The following is a 23,487-nucleotide window of genomic DNA, read 5'->3' as shown; positions in this document are numbered from 1 at the left end:
CAGAGTAGGAATGTCAGGGTAGGGAGGATGAATGCGTGGCTCAAGAGATGGTGCAAGAGGGAGGGATTCAAATTCCTGGGACATTGGAACCGGTTCTGGGGGAGGTGGGACCAGTACAAACTGGATGGTCTGCACCTGGGCAGGACTGGAACCGATGTCCTAGGGTTTTTTTTTGCTAGAGCTGTTGGGGAGAGTTTAAACTAATGTGGCAGGGGGATGGGAACCGATGCAGGAAGTTGGAAAGTAGTAAAACAGGGACAGAAACAAAAGGCAGTAAGGGGGAAAGTGTAAGGCAAGAAGCCATAGTCAAAAATCAAAAAGGGCGACAGTACAAGGTACAGTGACTGAGGGGAGCTCAGTGAATAGGACAAGGAATACTAAAAGGAATAAAACGGGAAGTGAAAGCATTAACGGTAAGCGACGCGGCAGGTTGTTACATGAAGATATGGGTTCAACGACAAGGAAAATTAGGAGAAAGGTTAAGAGGAAATATAACTTAGGAGAGGTTACTGATCGAGGTGTTAAGATTCAGAACAGAGGTAAAAAAGCCAACATAAGTGTGCTTTACCTGAATGCTCGTAGTATTCGGAATAAGGTAAATGAGCTGATGGCGCAAATCATTGTGAATGACTATGATTTAGTGGCCATTACTGAAACATGGTTAAAGGGTGGTCATGACTGGGAGTTAAATATCCAAGGGTATCAAACTATTCGGAAGGACAGAGTGGTTGATAAGGGAGGTGGTGTAGCTCTGTTATTTAAGGATGACATCCGGGCAACAGTAAGGGATGACATCGGTGCTATGGAGGACAAGGTTGAATCCATTTGGGTGGAAATCAGGAATAGTAAGGCGAAAAAGTCACTGATAGGAGTAGTCTATAGGCCACCAAATAGTAACATTATGGTGGGGCAGGCAATAACCAAAGAAATAACAGATGCATGTACAAATGGTACAGCAGTTATCATGGGGGATTTTAATCTACATGTCGATTGGTTTAACCAGGTCGGTCAAGGCAGCCTTGAGGAGGAGTTTATAGAATGTATCCGCGATAGTTTCCTAGAACAGTATGTAATGGAACCTACGAGGGAACAAGCGGTCCTAGATCTGGTCCTGTGTAATGAGACAGGATTGATTCAGGATCTCATAGTTAGGGATCCTCTCGGAAGGAGCAATCACAATATGGTGGAATTTAAAATACAAATGGAGGGTGAGAAGGTAAAATCAAGCACTAGTGTTTTGTGCTTAAACAAAGGAAATTACAATGGGATGAGAGAAGAACTAGCTAAGGTAGACTGGGAGCAAGGTGAAACAGTGAAATGGTGAAACAGTTGAGGAACAGTGGAGAACCTTCCAAGTGATTTGTCACAGTGCTCAGCAAAGGTTTATACCAACAAAAAGGAAGGACGGTAGAAAGAGGGAAAATCGACCATGGATATCTAAGGAAATAAGGGAGAGTATCAAATTGAAGAAAAAACATACAAAGTAGCAAAGATCAGTGGGAGACTAGAGGACTGGGAAATCTTTAGGGGCCAACAGAAAGCTACTAAAAAAGCTATAAAGAAGAGTAAGATAGATTATGAGAGTAAACTTGCTCAGAATATAAAAACAGATAGTAATAGTTTCTACAAATACATAAAACAAAAAAGAGTGGCTAAGGTAAATATTGGTCCTTTAGAGGATGAGAAGGGAGATTTAATAATGGGAGATGAAGAAATGGCTGAGGAACTGAACAGGTTTTTTGGGTCGGTCTTCACAGTGGAAGTCACAAATAACATGCCAGTGACTGATGAAAATGAGGCTATGACAGGTGAGGACCTTGAGAGGATTGTTATCACCAAGGAGGTAGTGATGGGCAAGCTAATGGGTCTAAAGGTAGACAAGTCTCCTGGACCTGATGCATCCCAGAGTGCTAAAAGAGATGGCTAGGAAAATTGCAAATGCACTAGTGATAATTTACCAAAATTCACTAGACTCTGGGGTGGTCCCGGCGGATTGGAAATGAGCAAACGTGACACCACTGTTTAAAAAAGGAGATAGGCAGAAAGCGGGTAATTATAGGCCAGTGAGCTTAACTTCGGTAGTAGGGAAGATGCTGGAATCTATCATCAAGGAAGAAATAGCGAGGCATCTGGATGGAAATTGTCCCATTGGGCAGACGCAGCATGGGTTCATAAAGGGCAGGTTGTGCCTAACTAATTTAGTGGAATTTTTTGAGGACATTAACAGTGCGGTAGATAACGGGGAGCCAATGGATGTGGTATATCTGGATTTCCAGAAAGCCTTTGACAAGGTGCCACACAAAAGGTTGCTGCATAAGATAAAGATGCATGGCATTAAGCAGAAAGTAGTAGCATGGATAGAGGATTGGTTAATTAATAGAAAGCAAAGAGTGGGAATTAATGGGTGTTTCTCTGGTTGGCAATCAGTAGCTAGTGGTGTCCCTCAGGGATCAGTGTTGGGCCCACAACTGTTCACAATTTACATAGGTGATTTGGAGTTGGGGACCAAGGGCAATGTGTCCAAGTTTGCAGACGACACTAAGATAAGTGGTAAAGCAAAAAGTGCAGAGGATCCTGGAAGTCTGCAAAGGGATTTGGATAGGCTAAGTGAATGGGCTAGGGTCTGGCAGATGGAATACAATGTTGACAAATGTGAGGTTATCCATTTTGGTAGAAATAACAGCAAAAGGGATTATTATTTAAATGATAAAATATTAAAACATGCTGCTGTGCAGAGAGACCTGGGTGTGCTAGTGCATGAGTCGCAAAAAGTTGGTTTACAGGTGCAACAGGTGATTAAGAAGGCAAATGGAATTTTGTCCTTCATTGCTAGAGGGATGGAGTTTAAGACTAGGGAGGTTATGCTGCAATTGTATAAGGTGTTAGTGAGGCCACACCTGGAGTATTGTGTTCAGTTTTGGTCTCCTTACTTGAGAAAGGACGTACTGGCGCTGGGGGGTGTGCAGAGGAGATTCACTAGATTAATCCCAGAGCTGAAGGGGTTGGATTACGAGGAGAGGTTGAGTAGACTGGGACTGTACTCGTTGGAATTTAGAAGGATGAGGGGGGATCTTATAGAAACATATAAGATTACGAAGGGAATAGATAGGATAGATGTGGGCAGGTTGTTTCCACTGGCGGGTGAAAGCAGAACTAGGGGGCATAGCCTCAAAATAAGGGGAAGTAGATTTAGGACTGAGTTTAGGAGGAACTTCTTCACCCAAAGGGTTGTGAATCTATGGAATTCCTTGCCCAGTGAAGCAGTAGAGGCTCCTTTATTAAATGTTTTTAAGATAAAGATAGATAGTTTTTTGAAGAATAAAGACAATTCAGGGTTATGGTGTTCGGGCCGGAAAGTGGAACTGAGTCCACAAAAGATCAGCCATGATCTCATTGAATGGTGGAGCAGGCTCGAGGGGCCAGATGGCCTACTCCTGCTCCCAGTTCTTATGTTCTTATGTGTGTGTGTGTAGGGGTTTGGGTATGAGTGTGTGTGTGTGTGTAGGGGTTTGGGTATGAGTGTGTGTGTGTGTGTAGGGGTTTGGGTATGAGTGTGTGTGTATGTGTAGGGGTTTGGGTGTGAGTGTGTGTGTGTAGAGGTTTGGGTATGAGTGTGTGTGTGTGTAGGGGTTTGGGTGTGAGTGTGTGTGTGTCGGGGTTTGGGTATGAGTGTGTGTGTGTAGGGGTTTGGGTATGAGTGTGTGTGTGTGTAGGGGTTTGGGCATGAGTGTGTGTGTGTAGGGGTTTGGGTGTGAGTGTGTGTGTGTGTAGGGCTTTGGGTATGAGTGTGTGTGTAGGGGTTTGGGTATGATTGTGTGTGTGTGTGTAGGGGTTTGGGTATGAGTGTGTGTATCTGTGTAATTTGATCTCCCTTTTCTCCTCCAGGATTGGCAAGAGCCAAGTCAGTGCCGACAAAGACCTACTCCAATGAGGTGGTGACACTGTGGTATCGCCCCCCGGATGTTCTGTTGGGCTCCACGGAGTATTCCACACCCATCGACATGTGGTGAGAGTCCATTCTTCTGTTAAGGTCATGTCTTACAAATCTAATAGAATTCTTTGAGGAAGTGACAATGTTAATTGATGAGGGAAGGGCTGTAGATGCCATATACATGGACTTCAGTAAGGCGTTTGATAAAGTTTCCCATGGCAGGTTGATGGAAAAAGTGAAGTCGTATGGGGTTCAGGGTGTACTAGCTAGATGGATAAAGAACTGGCTGGGCAACAGGAGACAGAGAGAAGTGGTGGAAGGGCGTGTCTCAAAATGGAGAAAGGTGACTCGTGGTGTTCCACAGCGATCCGTGCTCGGACCACTGTTGTTTGTGATATACATAAATGATCTGGACGAAGGTATAGGTGGCCTGATTAGCAAGTTTGCAGATGATACTAAGATTGGTGGAGTTGCAGATAGCGAGGAGGACTGTCAGAGAATACAGCAAAATATAGATAGATTGGAGAGTTGGGCAGAGAAATGGCAGATGGAGTTCAATCCAGGCAAATGCGAGGTGATGCGTTTTGGAAGATCTAATTCAAGAGCGGACTATACGGTCAATGGAAGAGTCCTGGGGAAAATTGATGTACAGAGATATCTGGGAGTTCAGATCCATTGTACCCTGAAGGTGGCAACGCAGGTCGATAGAGTGGTCAAGAAGGCATACAGCATGCTTGCCTTCATCGGACGGGATATTGAGTACAAGAGTCGGCAGGTCATGTTACAGTTGTATAGGACTTTGGCTAGGCCACATTTGGAATACTGCGTGCAGTTCTGGTCGCCACATTACCAGAAGGATGTGGATGCTTTAGAGAGGGTGCAGAGGAGGTTCACCAGGATGTTGTCTGGTATGGTGGGTGCTAGGTGAAGAAAGGTTGAGTAGATTAGGATTGTTTTCGTTGGAAAGACGGAGGTTGAGGGGGACCTGATTGAGGTCTATATAATTATGAGAGGTATGGACAGGGTGGATAGCAACAAGCTTTTTCCAAGAGTGGGGGTGTCAATTACAAGGGGTCACGATTTCAACGTGAGAGGGGGAAGGTTTAAGGGAGATGTGCGTGGAAAGTTTTTTATGCAGAGGGTGGTGGGTGCCTGGAACGCTTTGCCAGCGGAGGTGGTAGAGGCAGGCACAATAGCATCATTTAAGATGCATCTAGACAGATATATGATCGGGCGGGGAACAGAGGGAAGTAGATCCTTGAAAAATAGGTGACAGGTTTAGACAAAGGATCTGGATCAGCGCAGGCTGGGAGGGCCGAAGGGCCTGTTCCTGTGCTGTAATTTGCTTTGTTCTTTGTTCTAAATGAAAATATCATTGAAATCTCAGTGTAAATGGTTTCCTCCTAAAATAGCTCAAACTGGAAACTAGCTCTTTTTACAATGCTGTCTGCTGCTTGTATGATTAGCCCAGCCATCTTCCCCTCCCTCCTCCTCCCCTCCCCCTCCCCTCCTCGCATCTCTTCCCCTCCTCTTGTCTCCTCCCCTCCTCGCTCCCCCTCCTTGCACCTCCCCTCCTCCCATCGTCTCCTCACTCCCCACTCCTCACACCCCCTCTTCACACCCCCTCCCCACACCCCCTCTTCACACCTCCTCCCCACACCCCCTCCCCACACCCCCTCCTCACACCCCCTCCTCACACCCCCTCCCCACATCCCCTCGCACACCCCCTCCTCACACCCCCTCTTCACACCTCCTCTCCACACCTCCTCTCCACACCTCCTCTCCACACCCCCTCCTCACACCCCCTCCTCACACCCCCTCTTCACACCTCCTCCCCACACCCCCTTCTCACACCTCCTCCCCACACCCCCTCCCCCACACCCCCTCCTCACACGCCCTCCCATACCCCCTCCCCACACCCCCTCCCCACACCTCCTCCCCACACCCCCTCCCCACACCCCCTCCTCACACCCCCTCGCACACCCCCTCCCCACACCCCCTCCTCACACCCCCTCTTCACACCTCCTCCCCACACCCCCTCCTCACACCCCCTCCGTCACCCCCTCCCACACCCCCTCCTCACACCCTGTCCTCACACCTCCTCCCCACACCCCCTCCACACACCCCCTCCTCACACCCCCTCCTCACACCCCCTCCCACACCCCCTCCCCACACCCCCTCCTCACACCCCCTCCTCACACCCCCTCTTCACACCTCTTCCCCACACCCCCTCCTCGCACCCCCTCCCCACACCTCCTCCCCACACCCCCTCCACACCCCCCCTCCTCACACCCCCTCCTTACACCCCCTCCTTACACCCCCTCCCACACCCCCTCCTCACACCCCCTCTTCACACCCCCTCCTCACACCCCCTCCTCACACCCCCGCCTTCCATTCCCTCCTCCCATCCCCTCCTCTCACCCCTTTCTCACAACCCCTCCTCGCAACCCCTCCTCACACCCCCTCCCCACACCTCCTCCCCACACCTCCTCCCCACACCCCCTCCTCACACTCCCTCCCACTCCCCCTCCCACACCCCCTCCCCACACCCCCTCCTCACACCCCCTCCTCACACCCCCTCCACACACACCCTCCTCACACACCCTCCTCACACCCCCTCCTCACACCCCCTCCTCACACCCCCTCCTCACACTCCCTCCCACACCCCCTCCTCACACCCCCTCCCACACACCCTCCTCACACCCCCTCCCCACACCTCCTCCCCACACCCCGTCCTCACACCCCCTCCCACTCCCCCTCCCCACATCCCCTCCTCACACCCCCTCCTCACACCCCCTCCTCACACACCTTGCCCACACCCCCTCCTCACACCCCCTCCTCACACCCCCATCTCACACCCCCTCCTCACACCCCCTCCTCACACCCCCTCCTCACACCCCCTCCCCACACCCCCTCCCCACACCTCCTCCCCACACCCCCTCCCCACACCTCCTCCCCACACCTCCTCCCCACACCTCCTCCCCACACCTCCTCCCCACACCTCCTCCCCACACCCCCTCCTCACACCCCCGCCTCACACACCCGCCTTCCATTCCCTCCTCCCATCCCCTCCTCTCACCCCTTTCTCACAACCACTCCTTGCACCACCTCTTCACATCCCCCCTTCACACACCCTCCCCACACCCCCTCCCCACACCCCCTCCCCACACCTCCTCCACACACACACCCTCCTCACACCCCCTCTTCACACCCCCTCCCCATACCCCTTCCCCACACCCCCTCCCCACACCTCCTCCTCATACCCCCTCTTCACACCTCCTCCCCACACCCCCTCCCACACCTCCTCCTTACACCCCCTCTTCACACCCCTTCCCCACACCCCCTCCCCACACCTCCTCCCCACACCTCCTCCCCACACCCCCTCTTCACACACCCTCCTCACACCCACTCCCCACACCTCCTCCTCACACCCCCTCTTTACACCCCTCCCCACACCCCCTCCCCACACCTCCTCCCCACACCTCCTCCCCACACCCCCTCTTCACACACCCTCCCCACACCCACTCCCCACACCTCCTCCTCACACCCCCTCCTCGCACCCCATCTTCACTCCCCCTCCCACACCCCCTCCCCACACCTCCTCCCCACACCTCCTCCTCACGCCCCCTCTTCACAACCCCTCCTCCCATCCCATCCCCTCCACACATCCCCTCCTCACACCTCCTCCCCACACCCCCTCCTCACATCCCCTCTTCACAACCCCTCTTCACAACCCCTCCTCCCATCTCCTTCTCCCATCCCCTCCTCCCATCCCCTCCCCACACCCCCTCCTCACACACCGCCCTCCCATCCTCTCCTCCCATCCTCTCCTCTCAACCTCTCCTTCCACCCACTCCTTCCATCCCTTCCTCCCATCCCTTCCTCCAACCTCTCCTCCCTTCCCCCCCTTCCATCCCCTCCTCCCGTTCACTCCTTCCTTCTCCTCCTCCTCCATCCCCCATTCTGCCTGGTGCTGCTTTTGGCACCCCTCCTACACTCTTCATTTAACCCTTGTATATTCTTGCCTGCTGCCCTTCCAGGTGGCAGGTTTGGAAAGTGCTGTCAAAGAGGTTTACCAAGTTGCTGCAGTGAGTTTTGTCGATGGTACACACAGCTGCTACTGTGAGCCGGTGGTGTGGGGTTTGCAGGCTGCTTTGTCCTGGATGGTGTTGAGCTTCTTGAGTGTTGTTGGAGCTGCACTCATCCAGGCAAGTGGAGATTATTCCACTGCACTCCTGACTTGTGCTTTGTAGATGGTGGACAGGCTTTAGGGGGGTCAGGAGGTGAGTTACTCACCGCAAGATTCCCAGCCTTTGACCTGCCCTGGTAGCCACAGTATTAATATGGTTAGTCCAGTTCAGTTTCTGATCACTGTTAATCCCCAGGATGTTGATGGCGGGGGATTCAGCGAGAATAATGCCCCTGAACGTCAAGGGGCGATGGTTAGATTCTCTCTTGTTGGAGATGATCATTACCTGGCACTTGTGTAGTGCAAATGTTACTTAATTCCACAAAGATCAACAAACTCTTCACCCTGGTGTCCGTCTTCAGTGTGCCCATGCCTGTCCTGTTGCTCCTACTCCACATTCCCAGTGGCTGGTGGAAGGCTGCAGATAGCCTCGCAGGAACAGCCTTGAGCAGCTCGGGGTCTTCTTTCAGACTGCACCATTTCAGCAGGAGTGGGCTGGCCGAGTGGCAACACCAAGGGCATTGTTAGAGTGAGAGTGGTGCAAACACGAGTGAGAGGACAGCTGGTTTGTGCTTCACAGAGCCAATGCCCCTTCACAGAGCCAATGCCCCTTCAGACAGCCAATGCCCCTTCAGATAGCCAATGCCCCTTCACAGAGACAATGCCCCTTCAGACAGCCAATGCCCCTTCACAGAGCCAATGCCTCTTCACAGATGCAATGCCCCTTCCGAGAGCTAATGCCCCTTCACAGAGCCAATGACCCTTCAGAGAGCTAATGCCCCTTCAGAGAGCCAATGCCCCTTCAGACAGCCAATGCCCCTTCAGAGAGCCAATGCCCCTTCAGAGAGCCAATGCCTCTCCAGAGAACCAATGCCACTTTAGAGAGCTAATTAATGCCTGTTCACAGAGCCAATGCCCCTTCACAGAGCCAATGCCTCTTCACAGAGCCAGTGCTCCTTCAGAGAGCTAATGCCCCTTCAGAGAGCCAATGACCGTTCAGACAGCCAATGACCCTTCAGACAGCCAATGCCCCTTTAGATAGCCAATACCTCTTCAGAGAAACAATCCCCTTCAGAGAGCCAATGCCTCTCCAGAGAGCAAAAGCCTGTTCATGGAGCCAATGCCTCTTCAGAGAGCCAATGCCCCTTCAGAGAGCCAATGCCCCTTCAGAGAGCCAATGCCTCTTCACAGAGCTAATGCCTCTTCACAGATCCAATGCCCCTTCAGAGAGCCAATGGCCCTTCAGACAGCCAATGCCCCTTCAGAGAGACAATGCCTCTTCAGAGAGCCAATGCCCGTTCAGAGAGCCAATGCCTCTCCAGACAGCCAATGGCCCTGCAGACAGCCAATGCCCCTTCAGATAGCCAATGCCTCTTCAGAGAGCCAATGCCCATTCAGAGAGCCAATGCCTCTCCAGAGAGCCAATGGCCCTTCAGATAGCCAATGCCTCTTCAGAGAGCCAATGCCTCTTCGCAGAGCCAATGCCCCTTCAGAGAGCCAATGCCTCTTCACAGAGCCAATGCCCCTTCACAGAGCCAATGCCCCTTCACAGAGCCAATGCCCCTTCACAGAGCCAATGCCTCTCCAGAGAGCCAATGCCCCTTCAGAGAGCCAATGCCTCTCCAGAGAGCCAATGCCTCTCCAGAGGTCCAATGCCCCTTCAGGGAGCCAATGCCTCTCCAGAGAGCCAATGCCTCTCCAGAGAGCCAATGCCCCTTCAGAGAGCCAATGCCTCTTCACAGAGCCAATGCCACTTCAGACAGCCAAAGCCACTTCAGACAGCCAATGCCCCTTCAGAGAGCCAATGCCCCTTCAGAGAGCCAATGCCCCTTCAGAGAGCCAATGCCTCTTCAGAGAGCCAATGCCCCTTCAGAGAGCCAATGCCCCTTCAGAGAGCCAATGCCTCTTCAGAGGGCCAATGCCCTTCCAGAGAGCCAATGCCCCTTCAGAGAGCCAATGCCCCTTCAGAGAGCCAATGCCTCTTCACAGAGCTAATGCCTCTTCACAGATCCAATGCCCCTTCAGAGAGCCAATGGCCCTTCAGACAGCCAATGCCCCTTCAGAGAGACAATGCCTCTTCAGAGAGCCAATGCCCGTTCAGAGAGCCAATGCCTCTCCAGACAGCCAATGGCCCTTCAGACAGCCAATGCCCCTTCAGATAGCCAATGCCTCTTCAGAGAGCCAATGCCCATTCAGAGAGCCAATGCCTCTCCAGAGAGCCAATGGCCCTTCAGACAGACAATGCCCCTTCAGAGAGCCAATACCTCTTCAGAGAGCCAATGCCTCTTCGCAGAGCCAATGCCCCTTCAGAGAGCCAATGCCCCTTCACAGAGCCAATGCCCCCTCACAGAGCCAATGCCCCTTCACAGAGCCAATGCCTCTCCAGAGAGCCAATGCCCCTTCAGAGAGCCAATGCCTCTCCAGAGAGCCAATGCCTCTCCAGAGGTCCAATGCCCCTTCAGGGAGCCAATGCCTCTCCAGAGAGCCAATGCCTCTCCAGAGAGCCAATGCCCCTTCAGAGAGCCAATGCCTCTTCACAGAGCCAATGCAACTTCAGACAGCCAAAGCCACTTCAGACAGCCAATGCCCCTTCAGAGAGCCAATGCCCCTTCAGAGAGCCAATGCCCCTTCAGAGAGCCAATGCCCCTTCAGAGAGCCAATGCCTCTCCAGAGAGCCAATGCCCCTTCAGACAGCCAATGCCCCTTCAGATAGCCAATGCCTCTCCAGAGAGCCAGTGGCCCTTCAGACAGCCAATACCTCTTCAGAGAGCCAATGCCCCTTCAGAGAGACAATGCCTCTTCACAGAGCCAATGCCCCTTCAGAGAGACAATGCCTCTTCACAGAGCCAATGCCCCTTCAGAGAGCCAATGCCTCGTCACAGAGCCAATGCCCCTTCACAGAGCCAATGCCCCTTCAGAGAGCCAATGCCTCTTCAGAGAGCCAATGCCCCTTCAGATAGCCAATACCTCTTCAGAGAGCCAATGCCCCTTCAGATAGCCAATACCTCTTCAGAGAGCCAATGCCCCTTCAGAGAGCCAATGCCTCTTCATAGAGCCAATGCCCCTTCACAGAGCCAATGCCTGTCCAGAGAGCCAATGCCCCTTCAGAGAGCCAATGCCCCTTCAGAGAGCCAATGCCCCTTCAGAGAGCCAATGCCTCTCCAGAGAGCCAATGCCCCTTCAGAGAGCCAATGCCTCTTCAGAGAGCCAATGCCCCTTCACAGAGCCAATGCCCCTTCAGAAAGCCAATGCCGCTTTAGAGAGCCAATGACCTTTCAGAGAGCCAATGCCTCTTCACAGAGCCGATGCCCCTTCTGACAGCCATTGCCCCATCACAGAGCCAATGCCCCTTCAGAGAGCCAATGCCCCTTCAGAGAGCCAATGCCCCTTCAGAGAGCCAATGCCCCTTCAGAGAGCCAATGCCTCTCCAGTGAGCCAATGCCCCTTCAGAGAGCCAATGGCTCTTCAGACAGCCAATGCCCATTCACAGAGCCAATGCCACTTCACAGAGCTAATGCCCCTTCAGAGAGCCAATGCCTCTCCAGAGAGCCAATGCCCCTTCACAGAGCCAATGCCCCTTCAGAGAACCAATGCCCCTTCAGAGAACCAATGCCTCTTCACAGAGCCAATGCCCCTTCAGAGAGCTAATGCCCCTTCAGAGAGCCAATGCCCCTTCAGACAGCCAATGCCCCTTCAGAGAGCCAATGCCTCTTCACAGATCCAATGCCACTTCAGAGAGCCAATGGCCCTTCAGACAGCCAATGCCCCTTCAGAGAGCCAATGCCCCTTCATAGAGCCAATGCCTCTTCAGAGAGCCAATGCCCCTTCAGAGAGCCAATGCCTCGTCACAGAGCCAATGCCCCTTCAGACAGCCAATGCCCCTTCAGATAGCCAATGCCTCTCCAGAGAGCCAGTGGCCCTTCAGACAGCCAATACCTCTTCAGAGAGCCAATGCCCCTTCAGAGAGACAATGCCTCTTCACAGAGCCAATGCCTCTTCACAGAGCCAATGCCCCTTCAGAGAGACAATGCCTCTTCACAGAGCCAATGCCCCTTCAGAGAGCCAATGCCTCGTCACAGAGCCAATGCCCCTTCACAGAGCCAATGCCCCTTCAGAGAGCCAATGCCTCTTCATAGAGCCAATGCCCCTTCACAGAGCCAATGCCTGTCCAGAGAGCCAATGCCCCTTCAGAGAGCCAATGCCCCTTCAGAGAGCCAATGCCCCTTCAGAGAGCCAATGCCTCTCCAGAGAGCCAATGCCCCTTCAGAGAGCCAATGCCTCTTCAGAGAGCCAATGCCCCTTCACAGAGCCAATGCCCCTTCAGAAAGCCAATGCCGCTTTAGAGAGCCAATGACCTTTCAGAGAGCCAATGCCTCTTCACAGAGCCGATGCCCCTTCTGACAGCCATTGCCCCATCACAGAGCCAATGCCCCTTCAGAGAGCCAATGCTCCTTCAGAGAGCCAATGCCCCTTCAGAGAGCCAATGCCCCTTCAGAGAGCCAATGCCTCTCCAGTGAGCCAATGCCCCTTCAGAGAGCCAATGGCTCTTCAGACAGCCAATGCCCATTCACAGAGCCAATGCCGCTTCACAGAGCTAATGCCCCTTCAGAGAGCCAATGCCTCTCCAGAGAGCCAATGCCCCTTCACAGAGCCAATGCCCCTTCAGAGAACCAATGCCCCTTCAGAGAACCAATGCCTCTTCACAGAGCCAATGCCACTTCAGAGAGCAAATGCCCCTTCAGAGAGCCAATGCCCCTTCAGACAGCCAATGCCCCTTCAGAGAGCCAATGCCTCTTCACAGATCCAATGCCACTTCAGAGAGCCAATGGCCCTTCAGACAGCCAATGCCCCTTCAGAGAGCCAATGCCCCTTCATAGAGCCAATGCCTCTTCAGAGAGCCAATGCCCGTTCAGAGAGCAAATGCCTCTCCAGAGAGCCAATGGCCCTTCAGACAGCCAATGCCCCTTCAGATAGCCAAAGCCTCTTCAGAGAGCCAATACCTCTTCAGAGAGCCAATGCCCGTTCAGAGAGCCAATGCCTCTCCAGAGAGCCAATGGCCCTTCAGACAGCCAATGCCCCTTCAGAGAGCCAATACCTCTTCAGAGAGCCAATGCCTCTTCGCAGAGCCAATGCCCCTTCACAGAGCCAATGCCTCTCCAGAGAGCCATTCCCCCTTCAGAGAGCCAGTGCCTCTCCAGAGAACCAATGCCTCTCCAGAGGTCCAATGCCCCTTCAGGGAGCCAATGCCTCTCCAGAGAGCCAATGGCTCTCCAGAGAGCCAATGCCCCTTCAGAGAGCCAATGCCTCTTCACAGAGCCAATGCCCCTTCAGACAGCCAATGCCACTTCAGAGAGCCAATGCCCCTTCAGAGAGCCAATGCCCCTTCAGAGAGCCAATGCCCCTTCAGAGAGCCAATGCCTCTCCAGAGAGCCAATGCCCCTTCAGAGAGCCAATGCCTCTTCAGTGAGCCAATGCCCCTTCAGAGAGCCAATGCCTCTCCAGAGAACCAATGCCTCTCCAGAGGTCCAATGCCCCTTCAGGGAGCCAATGCCTCTCCAGAGAGCCAATGGCTCTCCAGAGAGCCAATGCCCCTTCACAGAGCCAATGCCTCTCCAGAGAGCCAATGCCCCTTCAGAGAGCCAATGCCTCTCCAGTGAGCCAATGCCTCTCCAGAGAGCCAATGCCTCTCCAGAGAGCCAATGCCCCTTCAGAGAGCCAATGCCTCTCCAGAGAGACAATGCCTCTCCAGAGAGCCAATGCCCCTTCAGAGAGCCAATGCCTCTCCAGAGAGCCAAAGCCCCTTCACAGAGCCAATACCCCTTCACAGAGCCAATGCCCATTCAGAGAGCCAATGCCCCTTCAGAGAGCCAATGACCTTTCAGAGAGCCAATGCCTCTTCACAGAGCCAATGCCCCTTCTGACAGCCAATGCCCCATCACAGAGCCAATGCCTCTTCACAGAGCCAATGTCCCTTCAGAGAGCCAATGGCTCTTCAGACAGCCAATGCCCCTTGACAGAGCCAATGCCCCTTCACAGAGCTAATGCCCCTTCAGAGAGCCAATGCCTCTCCAGAGAGCCAATGGCCATTCAGAGAACCAATGCCCCTTCAGAGAACCAATGCCTCTTCACAGAGCCAATGCCCCTTCAGAGAGCTAATGCCCCTTCAGAGAGCCAATGACCCTTCAGACAGCCAATGACCCTTCAGACAGCCAATGCCCCTTCAAAGAAACAATGCCCCTTCAGACAGCCAATGCCCCTTCAGAGAGCCAATGCCCCTTCAGAGAGCCAATGCCCCTTCAGAGAGCAAATGCCCCTCCAGAGAGCCACTGCCCCTTCACAGAGCCAATGCCTCTCCAGAGAGCCAATGCCTCTCCAGACAGCCAATGGCCATTCAGAGAGCCAATGCCTCTTCAGACAGCCAATGCCCCTTCAGAGCGCCAATGCCCCTTCAGAGAGCCAATGCCTCTTCAGAGGGCCAATGCCTCTTCAGAGGGCCAATGCCCATTCAGAGAGCCAATGCCTCTCCAGAGAGCCAATGGCCCTTCAGACAGCCAATGCCCCTTCAGAGAGCCAATACCTCTTCAGAGAGCCAATGCCTCTTCGCAGAGCCAATGCCCCTTCAGAGAGCCAATGCCCCTTCACAGAGCCAATGCCCCTTCACAGAGCCAATGCCCCTTCACAGAGCCAATGCCTCTCCAGAGAGCCAATGCCCCTTCAGAGAGCCAATGCCTCTCCAGAGAGCCAATGCCTCTCCAGAGGTCCAATGCCCCTTCAGGGAGCCAATGCCTCTCCAGAGAGCCAATGCCTCTCCAGAGAGCCAATGCCTCTCCAGAGAGCCAATGCCCCTTCCGAGAGCCAATGCCTCTTCACAGAGCCAATGCCGCTTCAGAGAGCCAATGCCCCTTCAGAGAGCCAATGCCCCTTCAGAGAGCCAATGCCTCTCCAGAGAGCCAATGCCCCTTCAGACAGCCAATGCCCCTTCAGATAGCCAATGCCTCTCCAGAGAGCCAGTGGCCCTTCAGACAGCCAATACCTCTTCAGAGAGCCAATGCCCCTTCAGAGAGACAATGCCTCTTCACAGAGCCAATGCCCCTTCAGAGAGACAATGCCTCTTCACAGAGCCAATGCCCCTTCAGAGAGCCAATGCCTCGTCACAGAGACAATGCCCCTTCACAGAGCCAATGCCCCTTCAGAGAGCCAATGCCTCTTCAGAGAGCCAATGCCCCTTCAGATAGCCAATACCTCTTCAGAGAGCCAATGCCCCTTCAGATAGCCAATACCTCTTCAGAGAGCCAATGCCCCTTCAGAGAGCCAATGCCTCTTCACAGAGCCAATGCCCCTTCACAGAGCCAATGCCTGTCCAGAGAGCCAATGCCCCTTCAGAGAGCCAATGCCCCTTCAGAGAGCCAATGCCCCTTCAGAGAGCCAATGCCTCTCCAGAGAGCCAATGCCCCTTCAGAGAGCCAATGCCTCTTCAGAGAGCCAATGCCCCTTCACAGAGCCAATGTCCCTTCAGAAAGCCAATGCCGCTTTAGAGAGCCAATGACCTTTCAGAGAGCCAATGCCTCTTCACAGAGCCGATGCCCCTTCTGACAGCCATTGCCCCATCACAGAGCCAATGCCCCTTCAGAGAGCCAATGCCCCTTCAGAGAGCCAATGCCCCTTCAGAGAGCCAATGCCCCTTCAGAGAGCCAATGCCTCTCCAGTGAGCCAATGCCCCTTCAGAGAGCCAATGGCTCTTCAGACAGCCAATGCCCATTCACAGAGCCAATGCCACTTCACAGAGCTAATGCCCCTTCAGAGAGCCAATGCCTCTCCAGAGAGCCAATGCCTCTTCAGAGAGCCAATGCCCCTTCAGATAGCCAATACCTCTTCAGAGAGCCAATGCCCCTTCAGATAGCCAATACCTCTTCAGAGAGCCAATGCCCCTTCAGAGAGCCAATGCCCCTTCACAGAGCCAATGCCCCTTCACAGAGCCAATGCCTGTCCTGAGAGCCAATGCCCCTTCAGAGAGCCAATGCCCCTTCAGAGAGCCAATGCCCCTTCAGAGAGCCAATGCCTCTCCAGAGAGCCAATGCCCCTTCAGAGAGCCAATGCCTCTTCAGAGAGTCAATGCCCCTTCAGAGAACCAATGCCCCTTCAGAGAACCAATGCCTCTTCACAGAGCCAATGCCCCTTCAGAGAGCTAATGCCCCTTCAGAGAGCCAATGCCCCTTCAGACAGCCAATGCCCCTTCAGAGAGCCAATGCCTCTTCACAGATCCAATGCCACTTCAGAGAGCCAATGGCCCTTCAGACAGCCAATGCCCCTTCAGAGAGCCAATGCCCCTTCATAGAGCCAATGCCTCTTCAGAGAGCCAATGCCCGTTCAGAGAGCAAATGCCTCTCCAGAGAGCCAATGGCCCTTCAGACAGCCAATGCCCCTTCAGATAGCCAAAGCCTCTTCAGAGAGCCAATACCTCTTCAGAGAGCCAATGCCCGTTCAGAGAGCCAATGCCTCTCCAGAGAGCCAATGGCCCTTCAGACAGCCAATGCCCCTTCAGAGAGCCAATACCTCTTCAGAGAGCCAATGCCTCTTCGCAGAGCCAATGCCCCTTCACAGAGCCAATGCCTCTCCAGAGAGCCATTCCCCCTTCAGAGAGCCAGTGCCTCTCCAGAGAACCAATGCCTCTCCAGAGTTCCAATGCCCCTTCAGGGAGCCAATGCCTCTTCACAGAGCCAATGCCCCTTCAGAGAGCCAATGCCCCTTCAGAGAGCCAATGCCTCTCCAGAGAGCCAATGCCCCTTCAGAGAGCCAATGCCTCTTCACAGAGCCAATGCCCCTTCAGACAGCCAATGCCACTTCAGAGAGCCAATGCCCCTTCAGAGAGCCAATGCCCCTTCAGAGAGCCAATGCCCCTTCAGAGAGCCAATGCCTCTCCAGAGAGCCAATGGCCCTTCAGACAGCCAATGCCCCTTCAGAGAGCCAATGCCCCTTCAGAGAGACAATGCCTCTTCACTGAGCCAATGCCCCTTCAGAGAGCCAATGCCTCGTCACAGAGCCAATGCCCCTTCACAGAGCCAATGCCCCTTCAGATAGCCAATGCCTCTTCAGAGAGCCAATGCCCCTTCAGATAGCCAATACCTCTTCAGAGAGCCAATGCCCCTTCAGAGAGCCAATGCCTCTTCAGTGAGCCAATGCCCCTTCAGAGAGCCAATGCCTCTCCAGAGAACCAATGCCTCTCCAGAGGTCCAATGCCCCTTCAGGGAGCCAATGCCTCTCCAGAGAGCCAATGGCTCTCCAGAGAGCCAATGCCCCTTCACAGAGCCAATGCCTCTCCAGAGAGCCAATGCCCCTTCAGAGAGCCAATGCCTCTCCAGTGAGCCAATGCCTCTCCAGAGAGCCAATGCCTCTCCAGAGAGCCAATGCCCCTTCAGAGAGCCAATGCCTCTCCAGAGAGCCAATGCCTCTCCAGAGAGCCAATGCCCCTTCAGAGAGCCAATGCCTCTCCAGAGAGCCAAAGCCCCTTCACAGAGCCAATACCCCTTCACAGAGCCAATGCCCATTCAGAGAGCCAATGCCCCTTCAGAGAGCCAATGACCTTTCAGAGAGCCAATGCCTCTTCACAGAGCCAATGCCCCTTCTGACAGCCAATACCCCTTGACAGAGCCAATGCCCCTTCACAGAGCTAATGCCCCTTCAGAGAGCCAATGCCTCTCCAGAGAGCCAATGGCCATTCAGAGAACCAATGCCCCTTCAGAGAACCAATGCCTCTTCACAGAGCCAATGCCCCTTCAGAGAGCTAATGCCCCTTCAGAGAGCCAATGACCCTTCAGACAGCCAATGACCCTTCAGACAGCCAATGCCCCTTCAAAGAAACAATGCCCCTTCAGACAGCCAATGCCCCTTCAGAGAGCCAATGCCCCTTCAGAGAGCCAATGCCCCTTCAGAGAGCAAATGCCCCTCCAGAGAGCCAATGCCCCTTCACAGAGCCAATGCCTCTCCAGAGAGCCAATGCCTCTCCAGAGAGCCAATGGCCATTCAGAGAGCCAATGCCTCTTCAGACAGCCAATGCCCCTTCAGAGAGCCAATGCCCCTTCAGAGAGCCAATGCCTCTTCAGAGGGCCAATGCCTCTTCAGAGGGCCAATGCCCTTTCAGAGAGCCAATGCCCCTTCAGAGAGCCAATGCCTCTTCACAGAGCCAATGCCCCTTCAGAGAGCTAATGCCCCTTCAGAGAGCCAATGCCTCTTCACAGAGCCAATGCCTCTCCACAGAGCCAAAGCCCCTTCAGAGAGCCAATGGCCCTTCAAACAGCCAATGCCCCTTCAGAGAGCCAATGCCTCTTCAGAGAGCCAATGCCTGTTCAGAGAGCCAATGCCTCTCCAGAGAGCCAATGGCTCTTCAGACAGCCAATGCCCCTTCAGAGAGCCAATACCTCTTCAGAGAGCCAATGCCTCTTCGCAGAGCCAATGACCCTTCAGACAGCCAATGCCCCTTCACAGAGCCAATGCCTCTCCAGAGAGCCAATGCCCCTTCAGAGAGCCAATGCCTCTCCATAGAACCAATGCCTCTCCAGAGGTCCAATGCCCCTTCAGGGAGCCAATGCCTCTCCAGAGAGCCAATGCCTCTCCAGAGAGCCAATGCCCCTTCAGAGAGCCAATGCTTCTCCAGAGAGCCAATGCATCTTCAGAGAGCCAATGCCTCTTCAGAGAGCCAATGCCTCTTCACAGAGCCAATGCCCCTTCAGACAGCCAATGCCACTTCAGAGAGCCAATGCCCCTTCAGAGAGCCAATGCCCCTTCAGAGAGCCAATGGCTCTTCAGAAAGCCAATGCCCCTTGACAGAGCCAATGCTCCTTCACAGAGCTAATGCTCCTTCAGAGAGCCAATGCCTCTCCAGAGAGCCAATGGCCATTCAGAGAACCAATGCCCCCTCAGAGAACCAATGCCTCTTCACAGAGCCAATGCCCCTTCAGAGAGCAAATGCCCGTCCAGAGAGCCAATGACCCTTCAGACAGCCAATGACCCTTCAGACAGCCAATGCCCCTTCAAAGAAACAATGCCCCTTCAGAGAGCCAATGCCCCTTCAGAGAGCCAATGCCCCTTCAGAGAGCCAATGCCCCTTCAGTAAGCAAATGCCCCTCCAGAGAGCCAATGCCCCTTCACAGAGCCAATGCCTCTCCAGAGAGCCAATGCCTCTCCAGAGAGTCAATGGCCATTCAGAGAGCCAATGCCTCTTCAGACAGCCAATACCCCTTCAGAGAGCCAATGCCTCTTCAGACAGCCAATGCCCCTTCAGATAGCCAATACCTCTTCAGAGAACCAATCCCCTTCAGAGAGCCAATGCCTCTCCAGAGAGCAAAAGCCTGTTCACGGAGCCAATGCCTCTTCAGAGGGCCAATGCCTCTTCAGAGGGCCAATGCCCTGTCAGAGAGCCAATGCCCCTTCAGAGAGCCAATGCCTCTTCACAGAGCCAATGCCCCTTCAGAGAGCTAATGCCCCTTCAGAGAGCCAATGCCTCTTCACAGAGCCAATGCCCCTTCACAGAGCCAATGCCCCTTCAGAGAGCCAATGGCCCTTCAAACAGCCAATGCCTCTCCAGAGAGCCAATGCCCCTTCAGAGAGCCAATGCCTCTCCATAGAACCAATGCCTCTCCAGAGGTCCAATGCCCCTTCAGGGAGCCAATGCCTCTCCAGAGAGCCAATGCCTCTCCAGAGAGCCAATGCCCCTTCAGAGAGCCAATGCCTCTTCACAGAGCCAATGCCCCTTCAGAGAGCCAATGCCCCTTCAGAGAGCCAATGCTTCTCCAGAGAGCCAATGCATCTTCAGAGAGCCAATGCCTCTTCAGAGAGCCAATGCCTCTTCACAGAGCCAATGCCCCTTCAGACAGCCAATGCCACTTCAGAGAGCCAATGCCCCTTCAGAGAGCCAATGCCCCTTCAGAGAGCCAATGGCTCTTCAGACAGCCAATGCCCCTTGACAGAGCCAATGCCCCTTCACAGAGCTAATGCCCCTTCAGAGAGCCAATGCCTCTCCAGAGAGCCAATGGCCATTCAGAGAACCAATGCCGCTTCAGAGAGCCAATGCCCCTTCAGAGAGCTCATGCCCGTCCAGAGAGCCAATGACCCTTCAGACAGCCAATGCCCCTTCAAAGAAACAATGCCCCTTCAGAGAGCCAATGCCCCTTCAGAGAGCCAATGCCCCTTCAGAGAGCAAATGCCCCTTCAGAGAGCCAATGCCCCTTCACAGAGCCAATGCCTCTCCAGAGAGCCAATGCCCCTTCAGATAGCTAATACCTCTTCAGAGAACCAATCCCCTTCAGAGAGCCAATGCCTCTCCAGAGAGCAAAAGCCTGTTCACGGAGCTAATGCCTCTTCAGAGAGCCAATGCCCCTTCAGAGAGCCAATGCCTCTTCAGAGGGCCAATGCCTCTTCAGAGGGCCAATGCCCTTTCAGAGAGCCAATGCCCCTTCAGAGAGCCAATGCCTCTTCACAGAGCCAATGCCCCTTCAGAGAGCTAATGCCCCTTCAGAGAGCCAATGCCTCTTCACAGAGCAAATGCCTCTTCACAGAGCCAATGCCCCTTCAGAGAGCCAATGGCCCTTCAAACAGCCAATGCCCCTTCAGAGAGCCAATGCCTCTTCAGAGAGCCAATACCCCTTCAGAGAGCCAATGCCTCTTCAGACAGCCAATGCCCCTTCAGTTAGCCAATACCTCTTCAGAGAACCAATCCCCTTCAGAGAGCCAATGCCTCTCCAGAGAGCAAAAGCCTGTTCACGAAGTCAATGCCTCTTCAGAGAGCCAATGCCCCTTCAGAGAGCCAATGCCTCTTCAGAGGGCCAATGCCTCTTCAGAGGGCCAATGCCCTTTCAGAGAGCCAATGCCCCTTCAGAGAGCCAATGCCTCTTCACAGAGCCAATGCCCCTTCAGAGAGCTAATGCCCCTTCAGAGAGCCAATGCCTCTTCACAGAGCCAATGCCTCTTCACAGAGCCAATGCCCCTTCAGAGAGCCAATGGCCCTTCAAACAGCCAATGCCCCTTCAGAGAGCCAATGCCTCTTCAGAGAGCCAATGCCCGTTCAGAGAGCCAATGCCTCTCCAGAGAGCCAATGGCCCTTCAGACAGCCAATGCCCCTTCAGATAGCCAATACCTCTTCAGAGAACCAATCCCCTTCAGAGAGCCAATGCCTCTCCCGAGAGCCAATGGCCCTTCAGACAACCAATGCCCCTTCAGAGAGCCAATACCTCTTCAAAGAGCCAATGCCTCTTCGCAGAGCCAATGACCCTTCAGACAGCCAATGCCCCTTCACAGAGCCAATGCCTCTCCAGAGAGCCAATGCCCCTTCAGAGAGCCAATGCCTCTTCAGAGAGCCAATGCCTGTTCAGAGAGCCAATGCCTCTCCAGAGAGCCAATGGCCCTTCAGACAACCAATGCCCCTTCAGAGAGCCAATACCTCTTCAAAGAGCCAATGCCTCTTCGCAGAGCCAATGACCCTTCAGACAGCCAATGCCCCTTCACAGAGCCAATGCCTCTCCAGAGAGCCAATGCCCCTTCAGAGAGCCAATGCCTCTCCATAGAACCAATGCCTCTTGAGGTCCAATGCCCCTTCAGGGAGCCAATGCCTCTCCAGAGAGCCAATGCCTCTCCAGAGAGCCAATGCCCCTTCAGAGAGCCAATGCCTCTTCACAGAGCCAATGCCCCTTCAGAGAGCCAATGCCCCTTCAGAGAGCCAATGCTTCTCCAGAGAGCCAATGCATCTTCAGAGAGCCAATGCCTCTTCAGAGAGCCAATGCCTCTTCACAGAGCCAATGCCCCTTCAGACAGCCAATGCCACTTCAGAGAGCCAATGCCCCTTTAGAGAGCCAATGCCCCTTCAGAGAGCCAATGGCTCTTCAGACAGCCAATGCCCCTTGACAGAGCCAATGCCCCTTCACAGAGCTAATGCCCCTTCAGAGAGCCAATGCCTCTCCAGAGAGCCAATGGCCATTCAGAGAACCAATGCCCCTTCAGAGAACCAATGGCTGTTCACAGAGCTAATGCCCCTTCAGAGAGCTAATGCCCGTCCAGAGAGCCAATGACCCTTCAGACAGCCAATGACCCTTCAGACAGCCAATGCCCCTTCAAAGAAACAATGCCCCTTCAGACAGCCAATGCCCCTTCAGAGAGCCAATGCCCCTTCAGAGAGCCAATGCCCCTTCAGAGAGCAAATGCCCCTCCAGAGAGCCAATGCCCCTTCAGAGAGCCAATGCCTCTCCAGAGAGCAAAAGCCTGTTCACGGAGCCAATGCCTCTTCAGAGAGCCAATGCCCCTTCAGAGAGCCAATGCCTCTTCAGAGGGCCAATGCCTCTTCAGAGGGCCAATGCCCTTTCAGAGAGCCAATGCCCCTTCAGAGAGCCAATGCCTCTTCACAGAGCCAATGCCCCTTCAGAGAGCTAATGCCCCTTCAGAGAGCCAATGCCTCTTCACAGAGCCAATGCCTCTTCACAGAGCCAATGCCCCTTCAGAGAGCCAATGGCCCTTCAAACAGCCAATGCCCCTTCAGAGAGCCAATGCCTCTTCAGAGAGCCAATGCCCGTTCAGAGAGCCAATGACTGTCCAGAGAGCCAATGGCCCTTCAGACAGCCAATGCCCCTTCAGATAGCCAATACCTCTTTAGAGAACCAATCCCCTTCAGAGAGCCAATGCCTCTCCAGAGAGCCAATGGCCCTTCAGACAACCAATGCCCCTTCAGAGAGCCAATACCTCTTCAAAGAGCCAATGCCTCTTCGCAGAGCCAATGACCCTTCAGACAGCCAATGCCCCTTCACAGAGCCAATGCCTCTCCAGAGAGCCAATGCCCCTTCAGAGAGCCAATGCCTCTTCAGAGAGCCAATGCCTGTTCAGAGAGCCAATGCCTCTCCAGAGAGCCAATGGCCCTTCAGACAACCAATGCCCCTTCAGAGAGCCAATACCTCTTCAAAGAGCCAATGCCTCTTCGCAGAGCCAATGACCCTTCAGACAGCCAATGCCCCTTCACAGAGCCAATGCCTCTCCAGAGAGCCAATGCCCCTTCAGAGAGCCAATGCCTCTCCATAGAACCAATGCCTCTCCAGAGGTCCAATGCCCCTTCAGGGAGCCAATGCCTCTCCAGAGAGCCAATGCCTCTCCAGAGAGCCAATGCCTCTTCAGAGAGCCAATGCCTCTTCACAGAGCCAATGCCCCTTCAGAGAGCCAATGCCCCTTCAGAGAGCCAATGCTTCTCCAGAGAGCCAATGCATCTTCAGAGAGCCAATGCCTCTTCAGAGAGCCAATGCCTCTTCACAGAGCCAATGCCCCTTCAGACAGCCAATGCCACTTCAGAGAGCCAATGCCCCTTTAGAGAGCCAATGCCCCTTCAGAGAGCCAATGG

The 23,487-nt window shown here is 53.9% G+C and overlaps 1 protein-coding gene across 3 annotated transcripts in view; it reads left to right on the top strand.

Annotated features, from left to right (window-relative positions):
• Positions 1-23,487, top strand: part of LOC140388204 (cyclin-dependent kinase 16-like) — a 688,814-nt gene that overhangs the window by 329,673 nt on the left and 335,654 nt on the right. For all 3 annotated transcript variants that reach the window (XM_072471989.1, XM_072471990.1, XM_072471991.1), the window contains one exon: positions 3,886-4,006. In XM_072471989.1, coding sequence (XP_072328090.1) covers positions 3,886-4,006 — 121 coding nt within the window. The remainder of the gene's footprint in view (positions 1-3,885; positions 4,007-23,487) is intronic.

This window comes from Scyliorhinus torazame, chromosome 13, assembly GCF_047496885.1.
Source record: "Scyliorhinus torazame isolate Kashiwa2021f chromosome 13, sScyTor2.1, whole genome shotgun sequence".
NCBI classification, from domain to species: domain Eukaryota; kingdom Metazoa; phylum Chordata; class Chondrichthyes; order Carcharhiniformes; family Scyliorhinidae; genus Scyliorhinus; species Scyliorhinus torazame.
Note: the sequence above shows the minus strand (reverse complement) of the source record. Positions and strands in the feature narration are given on the sequence as shown.